This window comes from Solanum dulcamara, chromosome 7 (assembly GCF_947179165.1).
Source record: "Solanum dulcamara chromosome 7, daSolDulc1.2, whole genome shotgun sequence".
Classification (NCBI taxonomy): domain Eukaryota; kingdom Viridiplantae; phylum Streptophyta; class Magnoliopsida; order Solanales; family Solanaceae; genus Solanum; species Solanum dulcamara.
Genome location: NC_077243.1, coordinates 18,518,409 through 18,538,306, shown reverse-complemented (window position 1 = coordinate 18,538,306; position 19,898 = coordinate 18,518,409). Strand labels below are relative to the sequence as shown.

The following is a 19,898-nucleotide window of genomic DNA, read 5'->3' as shown; positions in this document are numbered from 1 at the left end:
GCATAAAATAGACTAGACGACAAAGTTGATAATTTTTCCAAAGTATATTTCTGACTTGAGACACTCTTGGTTATACCAAGGTAGTCAATATTCATTTCATTTAGTGTCTCAACACGATATCCATTTTTGTGGATATCTTTAAAACTTAACAAGTTTTTTGAGGATTTAGAAGAGAACATTGCATCTTCTATAACAATCTTTGTCCCCTTAGACAAAAATATAGTAGATCTTCCGGAACCTTCAATCATTTTTGAATTACCAGAAATTGTAGTAACATTTGTTTTTCTTCTAAGCAAGTTAGAAAAATATTTCTCGTCTTTAAAAATGGCATGAGTCGTTCCACTATCAATTACACAAATATCCTTGTGATTGATCATTGATCCAAATAAAATTTAAGGCATATCCATATTTTTCTTCAAAAAAAAATAAAGTAAATATTATAATTAAAACATGGCTCATTATACAAATTTTATTTATTTACATGGATTAGAAAAATACAAACATATTATTTAGTACAGACAAATTAAATTATTTAAATATTATTAGGCTTATCAATATTCATGTTTTCTTCCAAAAAATTAAAGAAATCAATTACATTCAGATGCATAGGCTCAATATTATCTTCAGAAATAAAGTTTGTCTCTGAATTATTTTCTGCCCTCTTCAAGGATGCCTGATATAGCTGAACCAGACGTTTTGATGACTGACAGGTCCTTGATTAGTGCCTCATACCTCCACATCTATGACATATACTTTCTGAATTTTTTTTGGTATAGCTTCTAGGTTTTCACTTTTCTTTTTATATTGCTGATCATTTCTCGGTGTTAGTCGAGCATCATGACTATAATTTTTATTTCGACCATGACCATGACAACGATTGGGGCCTGACCTCTCTCTCATTGATTATAGTTTGTCTGATTCACTTCATGAAGTGGCAAAGAACTAATGGACTGACTATCGTGATTTTTCATTAATAGTTCGTTGTGGCGTTCAACAATAAAAAGGTGAAAAAGTAATTCAGAATATTTTTTAAAACTCTTTTCATGATATTGCTGCTGCAGGAGCATATTCGTTAGTGGAAATGTGGAGTATGTTTTTTCAAGTTTGTCGTGCTCAATAATTTCTTCTCCGCATAAATTTAACTATGCTATAATTCTAAATAAGACAGAATTATATTCAATTATATTTTTAAAATCCATCAATCTCAAATTGAGCCAATCATGACTTGCCTGTCGAAGGATGACCAACTTCAGGTGGTCATATCTTTTTTTTAGATTCTTCCACAGTTTAATGGGGTCTTTTAATGTGAGGTACTGTAATTTTAACCCTTCGTCAAGATGATGACGGAGAAATATCATGGCTTTGGCACGGTCTTGACTAGATGTCATATTGTCATCTTTGATGGTGTCTGCCAGACCCATTGATTCTAGGTGTATTTCGGCATCTAGTGCTCATGATGAGTAGCCTTTTCCAGATATATCAAGAGCAACAAATTCAAGTTTAAAGATATTCTACATTTTAAGAAAATAAAATTCTTACCATTTTGTTACCTTGTTAATTAAGAATAAAGGAGAAAAAAATAGTAAGAGAGAGTTGAGAGAATTCTTACGTGTTTTTAATTGCATAAATAGCCACTACGAATTGAAAGATTTAACAAGTGAAGGGAACAATTTTTGGTGGAGGAAAGGAGACGAAAAAATGGGAAGAAAAAGGAGGAAAAGCAAATGACATCCACTTTTTAATTTTACAACACCTAATGCGTTATTTTCTCGATAATAACACAATGCTCCTACTAATAGTCTGTTTGGATTGATTTATTTTTAAACAACTTATAAGTTGAAAATTGCTTATAAGTTTTTTTTTTTAAAAATAGGTGCAGACCAACTTTTTTTTTGACTTATAAGCTGTTTTCAACTTATAAACTGTTTAAAATAAGTTCATCCAAATAAACTCAACTATTTATTGAGGCTTATTTTAAGCACACAATGACTTTAAGTTGAACAGTCAAACACTAAAAAAAAAGCTGAAAACAATTTATAAGTCAATACAAACGGCCTCGAAAACTAGTACACTATTAATGAATTCTAAAATAGATTTTGTTAATCTCTCTATGTATAAATAATATGTATTTATTTTCCATAGATGTCCAAAAGGTTATATATATATATATATTTTCTCGCACTTTCCCTACTTCTCTGTCTCCCTCCCTTTGGTCCCTCTGCAGATTTCGCCGACTCCTTCTCTGCCCCCATATATAAAGGGCCCCAGCTATACAAACATTCTTACATATCAACATACTTTTCTCTTTCGCCGGCGATTTTCAATCCCTCCGGCCGCCGGTGATCCCTTGCCGCACTGCTGGTATGTATGTATGGTGAACTCTTACTATTCTCGTTTTTGTATGTATTTTGTACCGGCACGTGCTGATCACAGATCACGTCACCTGAACCCTAATTAGACGCACGTTTTGTTTCCGTTTAATCAAGTTAGTTCTACTCTGATCTGATATTAGTGTACTTCTAGTTGTTGCTGTATCTAAAAATTCTTATCATAGAGTTGTTGTACTCATTTGGAGTTGCTTTACTGTGTAGAAGTTTTATGAGAATTTTATAGCAACGAGTTTTGATGTATACTGATGCAAAAGTGCAATAGGAAGCAGTTTATGCATTAGTAAGCAGTGTATTCTGCTGTGTAATAAGTGTTATATTATAATTGCTATGGAGATTTGACTACTGAAGTAAATTCAATTTTTGATGCGATAAATGCCAATGTGCCAATCAGTAACTGTGGTTCTCATTCTACATTGGCGATGTAATGGGAAGCACCTTTAATTAACATTCTTATTCTAAATGCAGTTGAATCCAATATTTGAGCACAGTGTTCCGAGTTAAATACTATGATCTGCCTTATGTGTCATTGTTGAAATCATAATTGAAGGAGAATGCAGACCTTCTAATGGGAATGATACTTTTAGATGCAGTAACAAGTTTTGAAACATTATGTTTTAACAATCCATACTGTTGGTATGGTTCCTAAACATAATATTTAGGAAAGAACATTTTACTTAAGAAGAAAAATGTGAAGTAGGCTCTCTTGTTAGAAATAAGATTAGGTAAGCTACATTAGTTTTAAGTTTTAACTTTTAACCACAGGTTTCAGTAACATTTTATCTGTTTGGTCCGATCATATGGAATCTTTTATTGAACTGGAACGGATAGACTCGAATGCTTTAAAATACATTTGAGATTTGGTTGGGATATTTTAGGAAGTTATTAGGGAAAAAACTGTGTTCTCTATAAACAAAAGATAATGACAGGTGCTGTTTTTTTGGAGCTGGTCAGCTAGACTGAATTACTGATTATGTGATAATACAAAGTTTACCTCTTTCTCTTAGTTTCTCTTCTACTTTTGTCGACCTATTTGGTAAGTATACAGGATCGGGATCTTCAAGGGACTGGTGTATACTTCACCATAAATCAATAAACCTTTTTCTTGTTGAGATTTTAAGGAAATCTAGTTGTACCAATAAAAGCCAACTACACTGGGCTTTTTCTGGGATATTTAATAGACTATTGGATTTTTCTGGGATCTTGAAAAAAAACAGACTCTTGCTCATGATCAGTACAACAGAAGGTGGAAAATTGGTAGTCTTATTTTTTTATTAGTTGATAGCCTTATTTGCAAGATATCTTTTCTTATCTGGTCTTTCTTTAGGACTTCATTGCCTTCTAAGCAATTATATCTCTAGATATTCATCCATTGACAGGATGTGTTTGCTTTTCTGAAACTCTTCTTCTAGGTGCATTAGAAAAAAGAAGGAGAAAGAGAAGTTTTTCTGAATGAATGCTGGAGAAACCATCTTTCTTGCACGAATTGTTTCGGTTGGAAAACACACAAGTTTACTAGAGGTTTCACAGAGTCAATTGCATCTTAAATGCTTGGAACTTGGAAGAAATTATGAAAACGGGTTGTAGTTGTTGATGGTGGAACTAAGCTTGCTAGATAATTAAATACTACAAAGTAATATATGCACACTTGGGATCATCTGCTCATTTAGTGCTCGAGAATTAATTTGTGAAATGAACAGTCTGTGCTTAAATATCATAAAGTTAACAAGGAACACTGTAGAATTTGTAAAAGTAGTTACCAGGGCTTGTTTCTGCTTCCATGTAGGTTTTGGTTTTCCCAAATAGCTATCCGTGGCTAACCAGAAAAGCTTCGAAGGATGTATGCATCTCTGGATTAGAGGCAAACCTAGGACTTTTTCTTAAAACTGGAGAAATGAACCTTTTTTTGATTAGTGAAATAAACATTAAGCCTAGTTCCCACTTCCCATCCAGGAACCTTCCGATCAATGAGTACTAGAGTTTCTTCTACTTTATGTTGATCTCAGCTACCTGCAGAAAATAATTTATGCATCTGAGTGAAAATTGGTAGAATAACTGGGATAGGTATCAATAGAAGTATTTCATTTCATTTGCTCTTTTAGTCTCCAGTTGTTTTTGATTTGCTATATATTAGGCTTTTTAGGTCAATATGTTTTAACATTGGGCAGTTCCTAGTCATGCAAGTAATTTCTTTAATATTCATTACAGTCCATTTATTGCTGCAATTTTTTTGTAACTCAATGGCATTCTGTGATGTCCATAATTCGATTTATGAGTAGTGTCTCTTCCAGGTTACGTCTACGAATACAAGTTATATTCACTTTTTCTTGCCTCTTTTTCATTTCTGCTGTAAAAAACACATCTTTTGCGGTTGTTGTCTGCCATGATGAAGATATTCTACACAAGCACCACTCATACCACCTGCATATAGAGATATATCTGTCTTGGCTGCAGATGATGTTAATTTGGAATGTCAATAACTAATTGATAACTTCTGCTGCAGTTTGATTTTATGAACCATTAATTGAGAATCGATGCCGGTTGCAAAGCTCAGCATAGGTGCTACTCCAACTGCAATGAAAGCAGACGAGGGAAATGATTCCTTTGATACCTTAATTAGGCAAGCCATAGGCAAGGAGCCTCTTTTTTCTTTCTCAAGAACAGGGGATGGTCCTGTCCAGTGGGTTCAACTGCTTCAGGGATTAGAGCCGCAAGGTACCAAAGTGACATAAACAAAAGGGCTGCATTCATAGCATACAGCATTCTCTAGGTTCTTGTGCATACTAGAGAAGTGGGTCAGGGAAGTCACCAATATTTCAATTGGTTTGAAAACCTTGTGGTGATAGAGAATGTCATGAGTTGGGCCATACTTTTCTTTTAGATGTAGAACCTATCAACTTAATTAGTAACATCAAAAGGACTCAGAATTGTTTACATATGGAGCTCCGGTTGAAACCATGAGAATTGATCGACTTATGTGGCTCTTTGTGCAGATAATGCTGGTGGTTGGCCTATGCTAACACCACCGAAATATCAGAAGTGTGAAAAATGTTCACGGGAATTTTATTCCCCTATAAATTATCGAAGGCATATGCGTCTACATCGTCGAGCCTTAAACTTTGATAAGGTATATCTAGATGTTTTTTTCTTTATATAGCTTTATACTTCCAAAAAAGGGAAAAAATGGTTTCCTGTTTGCATATGTAAATAACCATTTCCAATTTAATTTCCATTCTGGTGACCTTTGCTATTTCTTATTATAAAACTTAGTGCAGATGTGTTTACTTGTCAATAATTTGGGTGTGGATGTGCTGCCATGTGCATCTTGTTATATTTTCAATTTTGCAGGAGTCTCGCAAATATAGGGATCTGCTGGGAGCATTTTGGGATAAGGTACTCCCCCATCTCACCTCCCTAAATTTTCTCATAGGGTGTTTTTCTGTATCCATTGTTCCATAGGGGTAATTTATGTTTGTGTAATTCACATGCAGCTCTCAGTGGATGAGATTAAGGAAGTTGTATCATTGCATGATGTTTCAATAAAGGTAATTACAGATTCACTTTCCCTCTGTTTAGGTATTTATTTCCCTGGAATTTGAAGCAGTTCTTTACAAAAACAACATACCCAGTGTATTCCCACAGAGTGGGGTCTGGGGATTTGAAGTAGTTCTTTAACATGAAAATTTGACACATAAATATAAAGTGAAGATCATCATATTGCTTGCAGTGATTGTAGTATGATTATTGCTGATGTGCTAGGTGCTTCTTACATCACTTGACCTATATATGTGAAGTTGACAATAACATATTTGTATTCTACATGTTCTACCTTTTTTCTATAAGAAAAATATCTGCTTAATTCTTATGTTAGGGAGGTGGCGACATGTAATGGGCGCTGATAATCACCACACAAATAATTGCTAACTGCAGAGATTTAAGGATCTGCGTTTTATTCAGACTACCTCTTTATTTCATATAAATGTCTATCCATGCTATCTCTAGCTTGTTTATGACAAGCCTGGTGGTAAAAAGTGATACTGTTGAAATGTTGTATAGGAGAAAATTCTAATGTGCCATTTTGCTGATCTTCAGACTTAAAAGGATCATTTTGTGGTTGTTACCGTCTTTCAGGATCTTTCTGGATCTTCACTTGTTCAGGACCTGGCAACATCTATGCGAAAACCGGCGGTCTGGACTCTTCCCCAAGATTATTATAAGGCTGGCTTAGCTTTGTTGGTAAGTAATATATTTCCACTCCCTGTCAAGTGCTATCGATACCCTTTGAGCAAAAAGAGCCAATGATGCTCATAGTCAATTTGCAGGACCTCATCCAAGCTATACCTGCCAAGCTTACCTCTCAGGAATTATTTAGCATCCTTGATGATGCTAGCGAAAGAACATTTTTATGTGCTGGTACAGCTGAGTCTGTTCAAAAATATGTTTTTGATGGGGATGCTTCCAGAAAAGGTCCTGAGCTGAAAAACTTGGTAGCTTGCACTAGCTTCCTGTTTGAACAGAAACTGGTAGGTCTTTCTACCTCACCTCTTTATTCTTTTTTGTCTATTTCTTGAGAACTAGCCAGCTTTGTGTGTTGACTATCTGTACATGTCTATGTGAATCAACGCCAGCACATTGCATTGAAATGAATATTTTAGGTTCTGTTCTTGATACATTTTTTGAAAATGCTGTTAGTTGCAAAACATTCTCTGTTTAGCTTTTCCTTTCTTCGTATCAGATTGACCCCTGTCCTTCAAACCAACATCCACAGTGACTTGTGTCTTGTTATGCTCAGGTAAAAGCATGGTTTGCAGACAAAGATGCTGAAGCTTTGAGATGCCAGAATTTGCTATTTGAGGAGGAGGAAGCTGCTAAAAAAAAGTGAGCACATTTTACCGTAGCTTTTGTTCTCTGATATTGCCTTTTCATGTGTCCCACTAGTGATGATGGCTTTCGCGGCTGATCATCATTTTTCTGATGTTCTTAGTAAACAGTCAGTAATTAATAGAGGGGCATTTCAGATTTTCCCTTTCCCCCCTTTATTGTACTAAGAATTATGGCTCTTGGTTGATTATTTATTTTATGATGTTCCAGGTGGCTAGTCTGTAATTGATAAAGCAGTTATTTTTATTGTATGGAATGAAGTGTTAGGGGAACATCTGCATACTCGGTGTTTGACTATTTTGAGAAAAAGATTTATATGTTGTGAAGTTGTGCTCTTGGAGTTTATTCCCTCCTTTCTTGAAGCAGAATAGCATATTGCTTTTTGAGTAGCAAGCAGTTTTACTTTTTCATTTGGTTGTCAATCCCAGCAATGCAAAGGAGATAAAATAAACCATTTTCACATGTTTTGAAAACGCCATTTTTTTGCATTTACAATCCTGTTTATGTGGAGAAAACTTTGCTCTTATTTCACTAAATGAGGTACACTTGTTTTCTTATTGTTCTTAGCCAACTGATTTGATATGTCTGGGAATGAATAAAGAGGAGAATCCAATAGCTTTTGAGCAGTTTCCTCAAGGGAATGAAGTGGGACTCGTAAGTCAAAAGGGAAAAATATTTGACACGCGTAACAAATCCTGTCCTACTTCAAATAAAGATTTGTTATCACTTAAAAATAAAATTACACGATTTGCCTCTGGGGCTTTGATCTAGAGACTGTTGGTTCCCATTATTCACCCAGTTCCCGAACTGTTCGTCCCTAGCCCTTATGGATTTCGCGGTTATTAAAAAAATACATGGTTATATATCCACTTGTGCAGTTACAGAAACTCGTTTTCACCATCATTCTTCTTGTTTGTTGGTAGGCAAGCTGAGTTGCTGGAAAGGAAAAAACTGAAAAAGCTTAGACAGAAGGAACAGAGAGAAAGGGAGCAATCAAATTGGGAAAGGGGAGATTTGGAGGTTCCAATGGCTGAATCTTCCATCCTTTCAACTGCAGTATCTGATTCTAACTCAAGTACGCCCGAAGTATCTGATGATACCTCCTCCTGCCTTGAACTTGTACAATTCTCTAACAATGAAGATATGGACATTGAAGCCCAACCTAATCACTCTAATCAGCATCTGGATTTGGTTGAAATTCAGGATGTTGAGCTCCCATCAGTACCTGCACATAGTCGACGGCATTTCCCCCATACCCAGTGGCAAGTGCCAAAATCACAAAGAATGGGGCGAAATGGTTCCCATAACAACCAGAATCATCAAGTACAGAAACTTGATCCAGTACAGAAGCATGGAGTTTTTAAAGACCGTGGTACCCCTGTTAATGGCAGTAAGATTTGGACAAAAAAAATTAGAGTGCTAAATGGTGAGCGCTTTAGACCGGAGCTGCAGGAGGAGGCAATAGATCAAAATCAGAGTAACTGTGAAGTGATGATTGGTTCTATTTCTGTTCCAATGAAAAATTTCAGCACTCCCGAACTGGGTAATGGTCCTGCCGTAGAAAGAGAGAACTTCGACAGCACAGAACCAGCCATGCCTCAAAAGTGTAATCTTGTAGTGAATCCAGCAAAGCAAGATGCTCTTCAGGGTGGGTTAAATGGGGCAGCTGTGAAACTTTGGAGGCCTGTGAGCAGGCATGGAAGTGGACAACATCCTGAAGAGGCTGTGACCACTGGAAAGTTGGATAATCAAGCTCCATCCACTGAAAATTGTTTGCGGTCGTGCTCTATGGACAACCCTATTGGCAAAAGTAAGAATTACACATGTCAGGTTTCAGATGGTAATGTTCATCAAGGTCTGGGGTTTTGCAGTATTTCTGCAAAAGCTTTTCTCTCTCAGAGTATGTCCCTATGCTGTTATCCATGCTTCTCTCTAAATTTCTACTGACTTATTTTCCACTTCATTTTCATCTGACTTGACTGAAACTGAATGTAGGATGGAAGGAGGCTATCTCCGGAGATCATGTTACATTAGTCCTTTCCAATGACACCAAGGTTTCAGGACATACTGATGCGCAAAACGGCAGTTCAGAAGCAGCCCCAACATCAGATGATCAGGAGCATGGCATTCTTGTCAAAGCTGATAACCAGCAGACAAATACTGGAGTTTCTAATTTATCGTCCTATGGCAATTCTAAGCTCAAGTTCAGGCAGAAGCCTGATAAGTCTATTAAGACTAGGTACATTCCAAAGCAAAAACCATAATTTAGGATACAAGTATTTCCTGATTATACCTGATTGTGCAGTTTTTAGTCAGTCCAGCAGAGGTTCCGTTTTACCTGTGGTCTTCTGTCACAGTTACAGTTGAAGTAAGGTTTTCTAGAGTAGCTTATATCCTGTCCCCTTCTTGGAGTTGTTACCGCATTTTGGCTAGGGTAGCCTTCTTTTTGCAGCTTACAGATTCTGTAATAAGTTGGGTTTAAAATTTTTTGAGTCTGATTGCTCATTATTTTCTGCTATGGCAGCTCGCTGAATTCTGATGTTAGTTTGAACAATATATGAATATAGAAACAATTGATAAAAATGGTCCCAACTTTCACAGACCAACTGCTTGTCTTTCTTTTCTGAGCTCTCCAGTATTTTCGGTGCTTATTTGCTATGGTTGACTGGCCGTAAGTTTTGTCTGGTTTCGGATTTGATGTTCAGTCGAGTTGGACAGTGGTGCTTGTGGTCCTTTTAGAATAATACACATGCAAATGAACTCTTCCCTTCATTTATAGCCTTCTTTCTTTTCTTTTGTTTAAGCATTCGGTATTTGAAGTTTATTGTCTCGATTTATCTGGAGTTGCGTCCAATGGGCCTGCTAAAAGGAAGCTCTTCCTTCTACGCCTGCATTTCCAGGCTTCTACTGACTAGATTAATCTGGATTTGCATCGCGGAATAGACTTTGCTAAAAGGTAGCACTTCTACACTTGAATTACCAGGGTCCCATTGGATACTGGCATTCTTTCTTATGCTGTACTGGATGCTGATTTTATTCTTTCCTCTAAGAAAACAAATATAGAAGGTTCATGCCAACATATGTGATATAATTCATCACGACTTACAATATTTCTTTGGGAAGCTATTCAGATCGATCATTTTTTAACTGATTAATGTCATTACTAGAAGACAATAACCTATCCAGTCTAATCTCATATGTGAGTATAAGAATAGTGGTTATTCAGATCTTTATCCTCATCTTCGGAAAGTAGAAAATTGCTGGACCAAAGCAACAGTGAATATGTAAATCAAACAATAATATAAAAATAATTTCAAAATGTTATAAAATAAACTAACTTTGCAAATTAATTAGAAAGAGAGATAGTGAGATAAAGAGAGAAAGAGAGGAAATTGCTGTATTTGTGTGTTTTTATATTTTTCATTTCATTGCAAAATGACCAATTTATAGCCATATGATAAGAGAACAAATGGGCAACTTGCAGTGGGCCCCACGTAAAGAAGAAAAACAATTCAAGTGGACAACCACTTGCACCTATGACAAATTCAAGTGGACAACCAATTGTACCACTTATTTTTTAACACTCGCCCTTGGATGTCCATGTGAAATGTGTCTTATTAAAAACTTTACAATAAATAATATACATAATTATCGTGAACACCCATAGATGTTGTGCCTCGTTAAAATCTTACTAGAAAAAATTCAGTGGGAAAAAGCCTAATGAAGGAAAAAGAGTACACAACTTCTGGTAATACTCTTTGAGTACTACCTCATTAAAAACCTTACCAGGAAAAATTCAGTGGGACAAAACCTTGGTTAAGAAAAAAAGAGTACAACGTGTATTTTACTCCCCCTGATGAAAACTTCATTTGATATTTTGGAGACGACGCATTCCAATTTTATATCTCATTTTCTCAAAGGTTGAAGTCGATAATGCCTTGGTAAACATATCTGCTAAATTGTCACTTGAACGAACTTTTTGGACATCTATTTCACCTTTCTTTTGAAGATCATGACTAAAAAAGAATTTTGGTGAAATATGTTTTGTTCTGTCTCCTTTGATGTATCCTCCCTTCAGTTGAGCTATACATGCAATATTATGTTCATACAATATTGTTGGAACGTCTCTTTTCAAAGAAAGGCCACATATTTTTTGAATGTGTTGAGTTATTGATCTTAACCAAACGCATTCTCGACTTGCTTTATGATGACTATTATTTCTGCATGATTTGAGGAAATGGCAATCATAGTTTGCTTTGTTGAATGCCATGATATAGCTGTACTACCACATGTAAATAAATAGCTTATCTGCGATCGATGGGGATCAGACAAATACCCCGCATCTGTGTAACCAATCAATTGTGACGTGAATTTATTTGAGTAAAACATCTCATATCAATGGTCCTTCAGAGGTATCTGAATATATGTTTAATTTTATTCCAGTGTCTTTGTGTTGGAGAATAACCAAATCTTGATAACAAGCTTACAGATAAAGTTATATCTGATCTAAAATTGTTGGCAAGATACATTAATGTACCAATTGCACTAAAATATGGTATTTCAGCACCGATAAGCTCTTCATCATTTTCATGAGGTCGAAATGGATATGTATTAATATCAAGAGATCCCACAACCATTGGGGTACTGAATGGATGTGCTTTATCCATATAAAATCTTTTTAAAATATTTTCAGTATATGTTTGTAAAATGTTCAATTTGTAGACCAAGACAATTTTTTGTCTTTTCGAGGTCTTTCATTTCAAACTCCCTTTTCAGATATTTTACTGCCTTTGAAAGTTCTTCCGGAGTTCCAATAATATTCAAATCATCAACATATACTGCTATTATGACAAATTCAGATCCAGACCTTTTCATAAAGACACAAGGGCAAATCGAATTATTTTTATATCCTTCTTTTAGCAAATATTTGCTAAGACGATTATACCACATGTGTCCTAATTGTTTCAAGCCGTATAAGGATTTCTGAAGTTTTATTGAGCAAGTTTCTCGAAAATCCTTGTATGCTTCAGGCAATTTAAACCCTTCAAGAATTTTCATAAAAATATCATGGTCCAATGAGCCATATAAATAGGTAGTGACCACGTCCATTAGGTGCATTTCAAGCTTTTCATGAACTGCCAAATTCATTAGATACCTGAAGGTAATTGCATCCACCACAAGGGAATATGTTTCTATATAATCAATGTCAGGCCTTTGCGAAAAATCTTAATCTACAAGTTGTGCTTTATATCTTACGACTTCACCTTTTTCATTTCGTTTGCGCACAAAAATCCATTTGTACCCTACTGCTTGACACCTTCAGGTGTTCGAATTATTGATCCAAAAATTTCACATTTTTCAAGTGAAGTTAACTCTGCTTGAATTTCATCCTTCCATTTTGGCCAATCATTTCTCTGTCTACATTCATCGACAGATTTTAGTTCAAGATCCTTATCTTGTTGTATTATTTCAATGGCAACATTATAAGCAAAAATATTATCGACCATAATATCATTCGGTTCCACCATTTTCCTGTCGAGACATAACTTATTGAGATTTCTTCATTCTCATTATGTTCAGGTACTTTGACCTCCTCGGTGGTATCACCATTTGTTGTGTCTCTGGGCTTTTCTTGAGCAATTGCCCCCAAATTATGATTATCTTGATCATTTATTCCTTTTTTTTTCCGAGAATTTTAATCTTTGGAATCAATTGCTCTTCCACGTTTTAAGCATGGACTAGACTCATTTGCTTGAACAAGTTGTCCTATCGGGACATCAACTCGAACTTGAGCATTAGCAGCTGAGATATGCGATTTAGTAACCCGTGGAAGGTTAGTAATTGCATCCGGCAATTAATTTCCAATATTCTACAAATAAATCATCATTTGAACTTCTTGCTCACATTGATTTGTTCAAGAATTTAAATAAAATAGTGACAATGAATTTCAATCTATCTCATTTTCCAATTGCTTATGTTCTCCCTCTAATGTTGGGTATACTAATTCATCAAAATGACAATCAGCGAATCTTGCCGTAAATAAATCTTCAGCCATAGGTTCCAAATATTTTATAATAGAAAGAGATTCATACCCAATATTTATTCCCAATCTTCTTTGGGGACCCATCTTTGTGCGATGCGGTGGAACAAAATTGAACATATAACGCACACCCAAATATTCTAAGCTGGGATATATTTGGCTTCCTTTCAAAAGCCAACTGTAATGGGAAAAATTCATGAAAAATTATTGGCCTTATGCGTACAAGTGCTGCTGCATGCAAAATAGCATGCCAACATATCGAAAGAGAAAGTTTTTTCCTCATTAACAATGGTCTAGCTATCAATTAGAGGAGTTTAATCAATGATTCTGTTAGACCATTTTGAGTATAAACATGAGCGACCGGGTGCTCAACTTTTATTTCAATCGACATACAATAATCATTAAAAGATTGAGATTTAAATTCACCATCATTATCAAGACGAATTGTCTTTATTACATAATCTGGAAATTATGCTCTTAACCTTATAATTTGAGCTAACAATCTCGCAAAAGCCATGTTACGAGTTGATAATAAGCACACATGTGACCATCTTGTAGATGCATCTATCAAAACCATATAATATTTAAATGATCCACATGAAGGGTGAATTACCCACATATATCACCTTGTATACGTTCCAGAAACGTAGGGGATTCAATCCCAACCTTAGTTGCTGATGGTTTAATAATCATTTTTTTTGGAACAGACAACACAAGAGAATTACTTAGATTGAAGAATTTTCTGATTCTTCTAAGTGTGTCCATGTGAATTCTCAATAATTCTACGCATCATATTATAATCGGAATGGCTCAACCGGTCATAAAAATGATAAAATCATTAGAATCAGTAAATCTTTTATTTACTATGACATGTGATTCAACAGTACCAATATTTGTATGGTACAATCCAGAAGAAAGTGTAGGTAATTTTTCGTGCATAATTTTCTTCTCCGCATTCATTGTAGTAATATAAAGGTATTCAACATTTCCTTCATTTGCAGTCTCAATATGATAGCCATTTTGGTGAATAACCTTGAAACTTAACAAGTTTCTTTGAGACTTACTACAATACAATGTATTATCAATTATCAATATTGTTCTTTCAGATAGTAATAAGGCCGCTCTTTCAGAGCCTTCAATCAATTTTGTATTATCGGATATTGTATTGACATATGTCTTTTTTATAATCAAATTACAGAAATATTTTTTTTCTTTTAATATTGTATGAGTTGTGGCACTATCCAAAAGACACATATCTCCATTACTCATCTTGATTCCAATTGAAGACTGAGAAATTTATTTATCTTCATAAAATAAAAACACATTATAAGAGATAAAATAAGTACTAATATTGCTAGAAAAACATAAGTCTTTTTTTCTTTTTTTCTTTTAAATGAAAAATCATGATAATCAAAAGTACATAAGAACGACAACATATTGAAAATCATATAACGAAATTAAACATCAATTATAATCCCTAAAAAAATCTTCAACCACCAAATGAGTAATATCATTGAGGTCATTAAAATCGCCATCCTTCAAAGTCAGATTTGATTCAATATTATCATTATGCGAAGGTCTTGCCTCAATATTATTTTCAAATGTCAAGTGTGACTCTATGCGAGCATTAGAAGAAAATGCACCACCTCTATTTGCCTTTTTTCGAAGAAATTTTGATAAAGTCTTATAAAATGCTCAGGCGTCCGACATTCATTTTTTCAATGGTCTTTCATGCCACAACGATGACAGTTACTTTTTGAAGGGCCACTTTGAGAACTCATATTGTTCTACCTTTTATGTTGACCATCACTACGATGATTATTATATCGTCTTCTGCCATTGCCACGTCCACGCACATTATTGTGATCTTTATTTTTATTTTGTCTTCTTTCAGACTAGCCATGTGCTTCAAGGTCATTACATCATCCTTCAAAGTCAGATTTGATTCAATATTATCATTATGTGAAGGTCTTGCCTCAATATTATTTTCAAATGTCAAGTGTGACTCTATCCGAGCATTAGAAGAAGAGGCACTACCTCTATTTGTCTTTCTTTTGAAGGAATTTTGATAAAGCCTTACAAAATGCTCAAGCGTTCGACATTCATTTTTTCAGTGGCCTTTCATGCCATAACGATGACAGTTACTTCTTGAAGTGCCACTTTGGGAACTCATATTGTTCTCCCTTTTATGTTGACCAACACTACAACGATTATTATATCGTCTTCTGCTATTGTCATATCCACGCACATTATTGTGGTCTTGATTTTTATTTTGTCTTCTTTTAGACTGGTCATGTACTTCTACCACATTTTTTTCTAATAACAGAACAGTTTCAGTGGGACGGACTTCATGATTTTTCATTAAAAGAGCATTATATTGCTCAGTCACCAGAAGGCATGAAATCAATTCAGAGTATTTTTGAAAACATTTTTCACGATATTGCTGTTGTAATATCATATTAGAGATATGAAAAGTAGTTAGTGTCTTTTCCAACATGTCTTCATCATTTATAGTTTCTCCACATAATTTTAATTGAAAAATTATTCTAAATACAAAAAAATTATACTCAATTACAATTTTAAAATCTTGAAATCATAAATGCATCCGTTCATAACGAGTTCTTGGCAATACCGTTGCCTTGAGGTGGTCATACCACCCTTTTAAATCTTTCTACAATTTAAGTGAATCTTTCACTGTCAAGTATTCAACCTTCAGGCTTTCATCTTAGATGATAAAGAAGAAAAATCATAACCTTCGCTTTATCCCTAACTAGATATTTTATTTTCTTCGATTATAGCATCACCAACACCCTTAGCGGTAAGGTGAATTTCAGCATCAAGTACCCATTATAAATAATTTTTGCTAGAAATATCAATTTTAAAAAGTTTGACATGATGAAAATTAATTTAAAAATAACAAAGAGAATTAAAATTAAATTTTTTCAGTAGATATACCTGATATAGAAGTTAATTTTCTGAAGAAAAAAATTAAAACTTCGTACTAATAACGTGTTATAAAATAAACTAACTTTGTAAATTAATTAGAAATAAAAATAGTGAGAGAGAGAAAGAGAGAAAATTACCGTATCTGTGTGTTTCTAGATTTTTCGTTTCATTGCAAAATGACCAATTTATAGCTATAAAATAAAAGAACAAATGGATAACTTATAGTAGGCCCCACGTAAAGAAGAAAATCAATTCAGGTGGACAACCACTTGCACCGGTGGCCAATTCAAGTGTGCAACCACCTGAACCACTTGTTCTTTTAACACAAAATTTATTAAGTTCAACATTAATAATTAGAATCTTTCTCCCTCTTGTTAAAGAACTGTAAATTGAAATTTCCAATATCCAAAACAACAATATTTGCAGTAATTGTATTATGCATATCCTTTCTTTCTCGATCAAATTAAATAATGCACAGATAGATTCTCAAAGAGAAATGCAAATCCATTTATATGTCACCATTAATATACATACTAAAACTACTTGAATTCTTTGCAAGATGAAAACAAAAGGCCAAAAGAAAATAATTATACATTAATCAATCTTTTAATTTGCGGCCACAGTAGTATATCTTAAAGGCCTTAGGAAGATACACAGGCAACAAGAAACCAAACAAATTAAAACACCAAAACACCATATTCGCAGAAGCTAAAGCTCTACCCATATACACCCTTCTCAAATTCCCTCCATATTCTTCATCTACTTTAGATATTTCACTCTTCAACCACTCCATAATCGTAAAAATCCTCCTCGAATTGTAAAAAACTGGAACAAAAACTCTTACAGGCAGCGAAAATTTATCGGTAAACGTCACTCCTTCCATGAAAACTTGGCTAGCCAGCAAGAAAACATGCGGGGCTGCTGCTTTGATACCTTCTTTATCTCCCTCATAAATTCCTTCGAAAATATAAAGTACTGGGAGGAATAATCCTATCAGAGCTCCAATTGAGACGTAAATATTTAATGCTCTGTTTTTCTCTCCGAAAACAGGGGAAAGCTCTGTTTTAGGAGAAATTAGAGGAAAGGCAATTTTGGAGATGAAGTAGATGTAAATTAGGGAGAATAGGACGAAAGCAAAATCTTCAAGACTCACCATGCCACTAGAAGAGAAGATGATTATGAGGGCGAGGATGTTGAGCTGTCGGAAAGTGAAGAATCCTCTGTTTTCTTGCTGTTGTGGTTTTTTCTGGGAATTCTTCACGTCTTCAGGTGAAAAGTTATCATCTTTAAGAATGTCACTAGATGGACCAACCCCACCTGACATTTTTTCTTTAAGAAATTTTGTTGGTTTTTTTTATGGTGATTTTTGTTAATTTTTGAACTACTGTGACTGTGAGGAGAAGAGTATAATAGTAAGAGATGGTCAGGGGAGGAGATCAGAAGTACGCGTGGCAGTTGGAGGTGTTGGATAAAATACGTGGCTGAAAAGAGCCGACGTAGCAAAAATACGAGGAATAAGAGATAATAATTTAAAAAATATTTTTTTTGTTTTATATGATATATTTTGACTTGATATGATATTTATGAATTTTTTTAAAAAAATTTGTGATTTAAAATAATTTTTAAATATTTATGTGATTGAGAGTAAAAAGAAAATTTTAAAATTAAATTATTTATAATTACAATAAAGTAATATTCTTTTGAAATGCATGAAAAAAAAGTATCGCATAAAATGGGATAGAAGAAATAATTTATAAATAAAATATAAGGTTATTTTTTTTTCCGGTGTTTACTTAAGGGTATTAATTAATCTCAAAATTATTTATCATGTTATTTATACAAATATTGAAATTAAAATATTTTAAGATTAGTTATAAATGATAGGAAAAGCAATTTCAAATTTAATTACTTAATATTTTAAATAAAATCTACCAACAACAATATATTCTGTATATTTTTACAAAGTGAAATATGAGAAAGATAGTATGTATGCAGATTTTATTTTTAATTTTGAAGTAAGACAAAAAAAATTATTTTTGATAAGCTATCAACTTATAATATGATAAACTAAAAAAAACATAATAAAAATATAAAAAAAATAACAGATAATAACAAAATAACATTAAATCAAATAATCCTATAATCAAATTAAGTAAGTTAATAAATATCAACAAAATTAAAAAAATAGAAAATTATAAGCATTAAATTAACCTTTAATAAAATATAAAATAAAATAATTTTATATTTTATCTCGATATCATTTTTCTTTTATCCTCGTATCAAATGACATCTGAATCAATGTGCTTTGTTTACTAGGTAAGGCTTTTGTCTTTAGGCGACCGTGAGCTTCTCAAAGAAATTAAAGTAAATTTCCAAATATATTAATAAGTGTATTAGTTTATATCGCTAATGATTAAAAGGTTAGAAATGTTTTCTTATTATCGTAAAAGATCTAAACAGACTCTTTATTCACCTATTTTATTAAATATGCCTCTTAATTATATTTTTAACTTACTTATGTCCTCTAACTAATAATCAAGATTGAATTAAAAAAAAATATTACAACTTATATTGTTATTAATATAAAATTATTAATTTAGTTCAACTTATATGATTATTAATAGAAAATTATTATAGTTTGTTTTGAAATAGCTTGATATGATGATAATATGAATTGAGTTTGAATAAAAAAAATATGAGGGGATTGTGGCGTTGGTGAAATATTCCAAGATTGCACTATTTAAATATTGATACTATTAGAAATATAGATTTTTTTCATCTCGAATCAACGAAAATTTTATATTATAAAATATGATTTTTCAATCTACTGAAAAAATGCATAGTGGGAAATTGTAACGATTCAAAAATAGAGGTCATGATAGCACACACCTCAAACCCCACCTGATGTGTAAGCCTAACTTTCCAACTCAATGATACTTTAAATATAGCGGAAAAAAGATCAAATCACATACGAGACTCCTAGAGTGAAGCCAGGTCATAAACGAAAGATAAATGAGATTCGACAAAGAAGTTCTCAAAACCTGGCATTATAAGCATAAAGAGCATCTGCTACAACTTAGAATTTCAAAATGCATCACAAGCCTTTGAAATAAAAAATAATGACTGAAATAGATAGATAAGAGTCAAATGACGATCCGGAAAGCAAGATCTGACCATGACTCTGAATGAACATAATCCGTTAGATTTGCTCAGCCACCACGGAAAATGCCCTGACTAGGACTGCACTAAAAGGATATAGAAGTAGAGAGTGAATACAATCCACATGTACTAAGTATGTTTGACCGACTCAGTATAAGATAGATAACTCAACCCAAACTTATGAAAATAAACTATGAAACACTTTCACTTGCATAGAGAAAAGTTTCATTCCGGCGTTGGTGCCATCAATTTATATAAGAACAGCGCGAGTAAAGTAAATAAGCAAAGCTACACACAACTATTTATATTGGAAGTCAAGATTCACAATAACAGAGATGACCAATGCAATGCAATGAAATGATGAAATAATAATGTGGTGGAATCAAGGTTGTTGCACAACCTACCGTATACACCTTGTCAAGCCTCTAGCTCCCAAGACAAGGACCCATGGGGGACTTGCAGTCCAGCTACCAAATTTCATGATC

The 19,898-nt window shown here is 33.8% G+C and overlaps 2 protein-coding genes across 4 annotated transcripts; one reads left to right on the top strand and one right to left on the bottom strand.

Moving 5' to 3' along the window:
• Positions 1 to 2,184: 2,184 nt before the first annotated feature.
• LOC129895681 (uncharacterized) lies at positions 2,185 to 9,878 on the top strand. 3 transcript variants are annotated; one of them, XM_055971419.1, is made up of 10 exons: positions 2,185 to 2,361; positions 4,891 to 5,102; positions 5,381 to 5,514; positions 5,736 to 5,780; positions 5,879 to 5,932; positions 6,519 to 6,623; positions 6,710 to 6,910; positions 7,180 to 7,265; positions 8,192 to 9,168; positions 9,264 to 9,878. In XM_055971419.1, the coding sequence occupies exons 2-10, from the start codon at positions 4,922 to 4,924 to the stop codon at positions 9,530 to 9,532; spliced, it is 2,052 nt and encodes a 683-aa protein (XP_055827394.1). In that variant the 5' UTR covers positions 2,185 to 2,361; positions 4,891 to 4,921; the 3' UTR covers positions 9,533 to 9,878. The 3 variants fall into 3 exon arrangements, with proteins under 3 accessions (XP_055827394.1, XP_055827395.1, XP_055827396.1); XM_055971420.1 differs by having other exon boundaries at positions 2,185 to 2,365; XM_055971421.1 differs by lacking the exon at positions 2,185 to 2,361 and adding an exon at positions 3,970 to 4,020.
• A 6,940-nt stretch (positions 9,879 to 16,818) lies between these two features.
• On the bottom strand, positions 16,819 to 17,706 carry LOC129895175 (uncharacterized). The gene has a single exon (XM_055970853.1). The coding sequence runs from the start codon at positions 17,576 to 17,578 to the stop codon at positions 16,853 to 16,855; it is 726 nt and encodes a 241-aa protein (XP_055826828.1). The 5' UTR covers positions 17,579 to 17,706; the 3' UTR covers positions 16,819 to 16,852.
• Positions 17,707 to 19,898: the final 2,192 nt, after the last annotated feature.

Bases quoted from the DNA above. Each gene is read 5' to 3' on its own strand.
- LOC129895681 (XM_055971419.1), top strand. From the start codon at position 4,922: ATGCCGGTTGCAAAGCTCAGCATAGGTGCTACTCCAACTGCAATGAAA. The intron at 7,266-8,191 runs GTGAGCACATTT...GTTTGTTGGTAG, and splicing joins GAGGAAGCTGCTAAAAAAAA to GCAAGCTGAGTTGCTGGAAA. The intron at 9,169-9,263 runs GTATGTCCCTAT...AACTGAATGTAG, and splicing joins AAAAGCTTTTCTCTCTCAGA to GATGGAAGGAGGCTATCTCC.
- LOC129895175 (XM_055970853.1), bottom strand. From the start codon at position 17,578: ATGTCAGGTGGGGTTGGTCCATCTAGTGACATTCTTAAAGATGATAAC.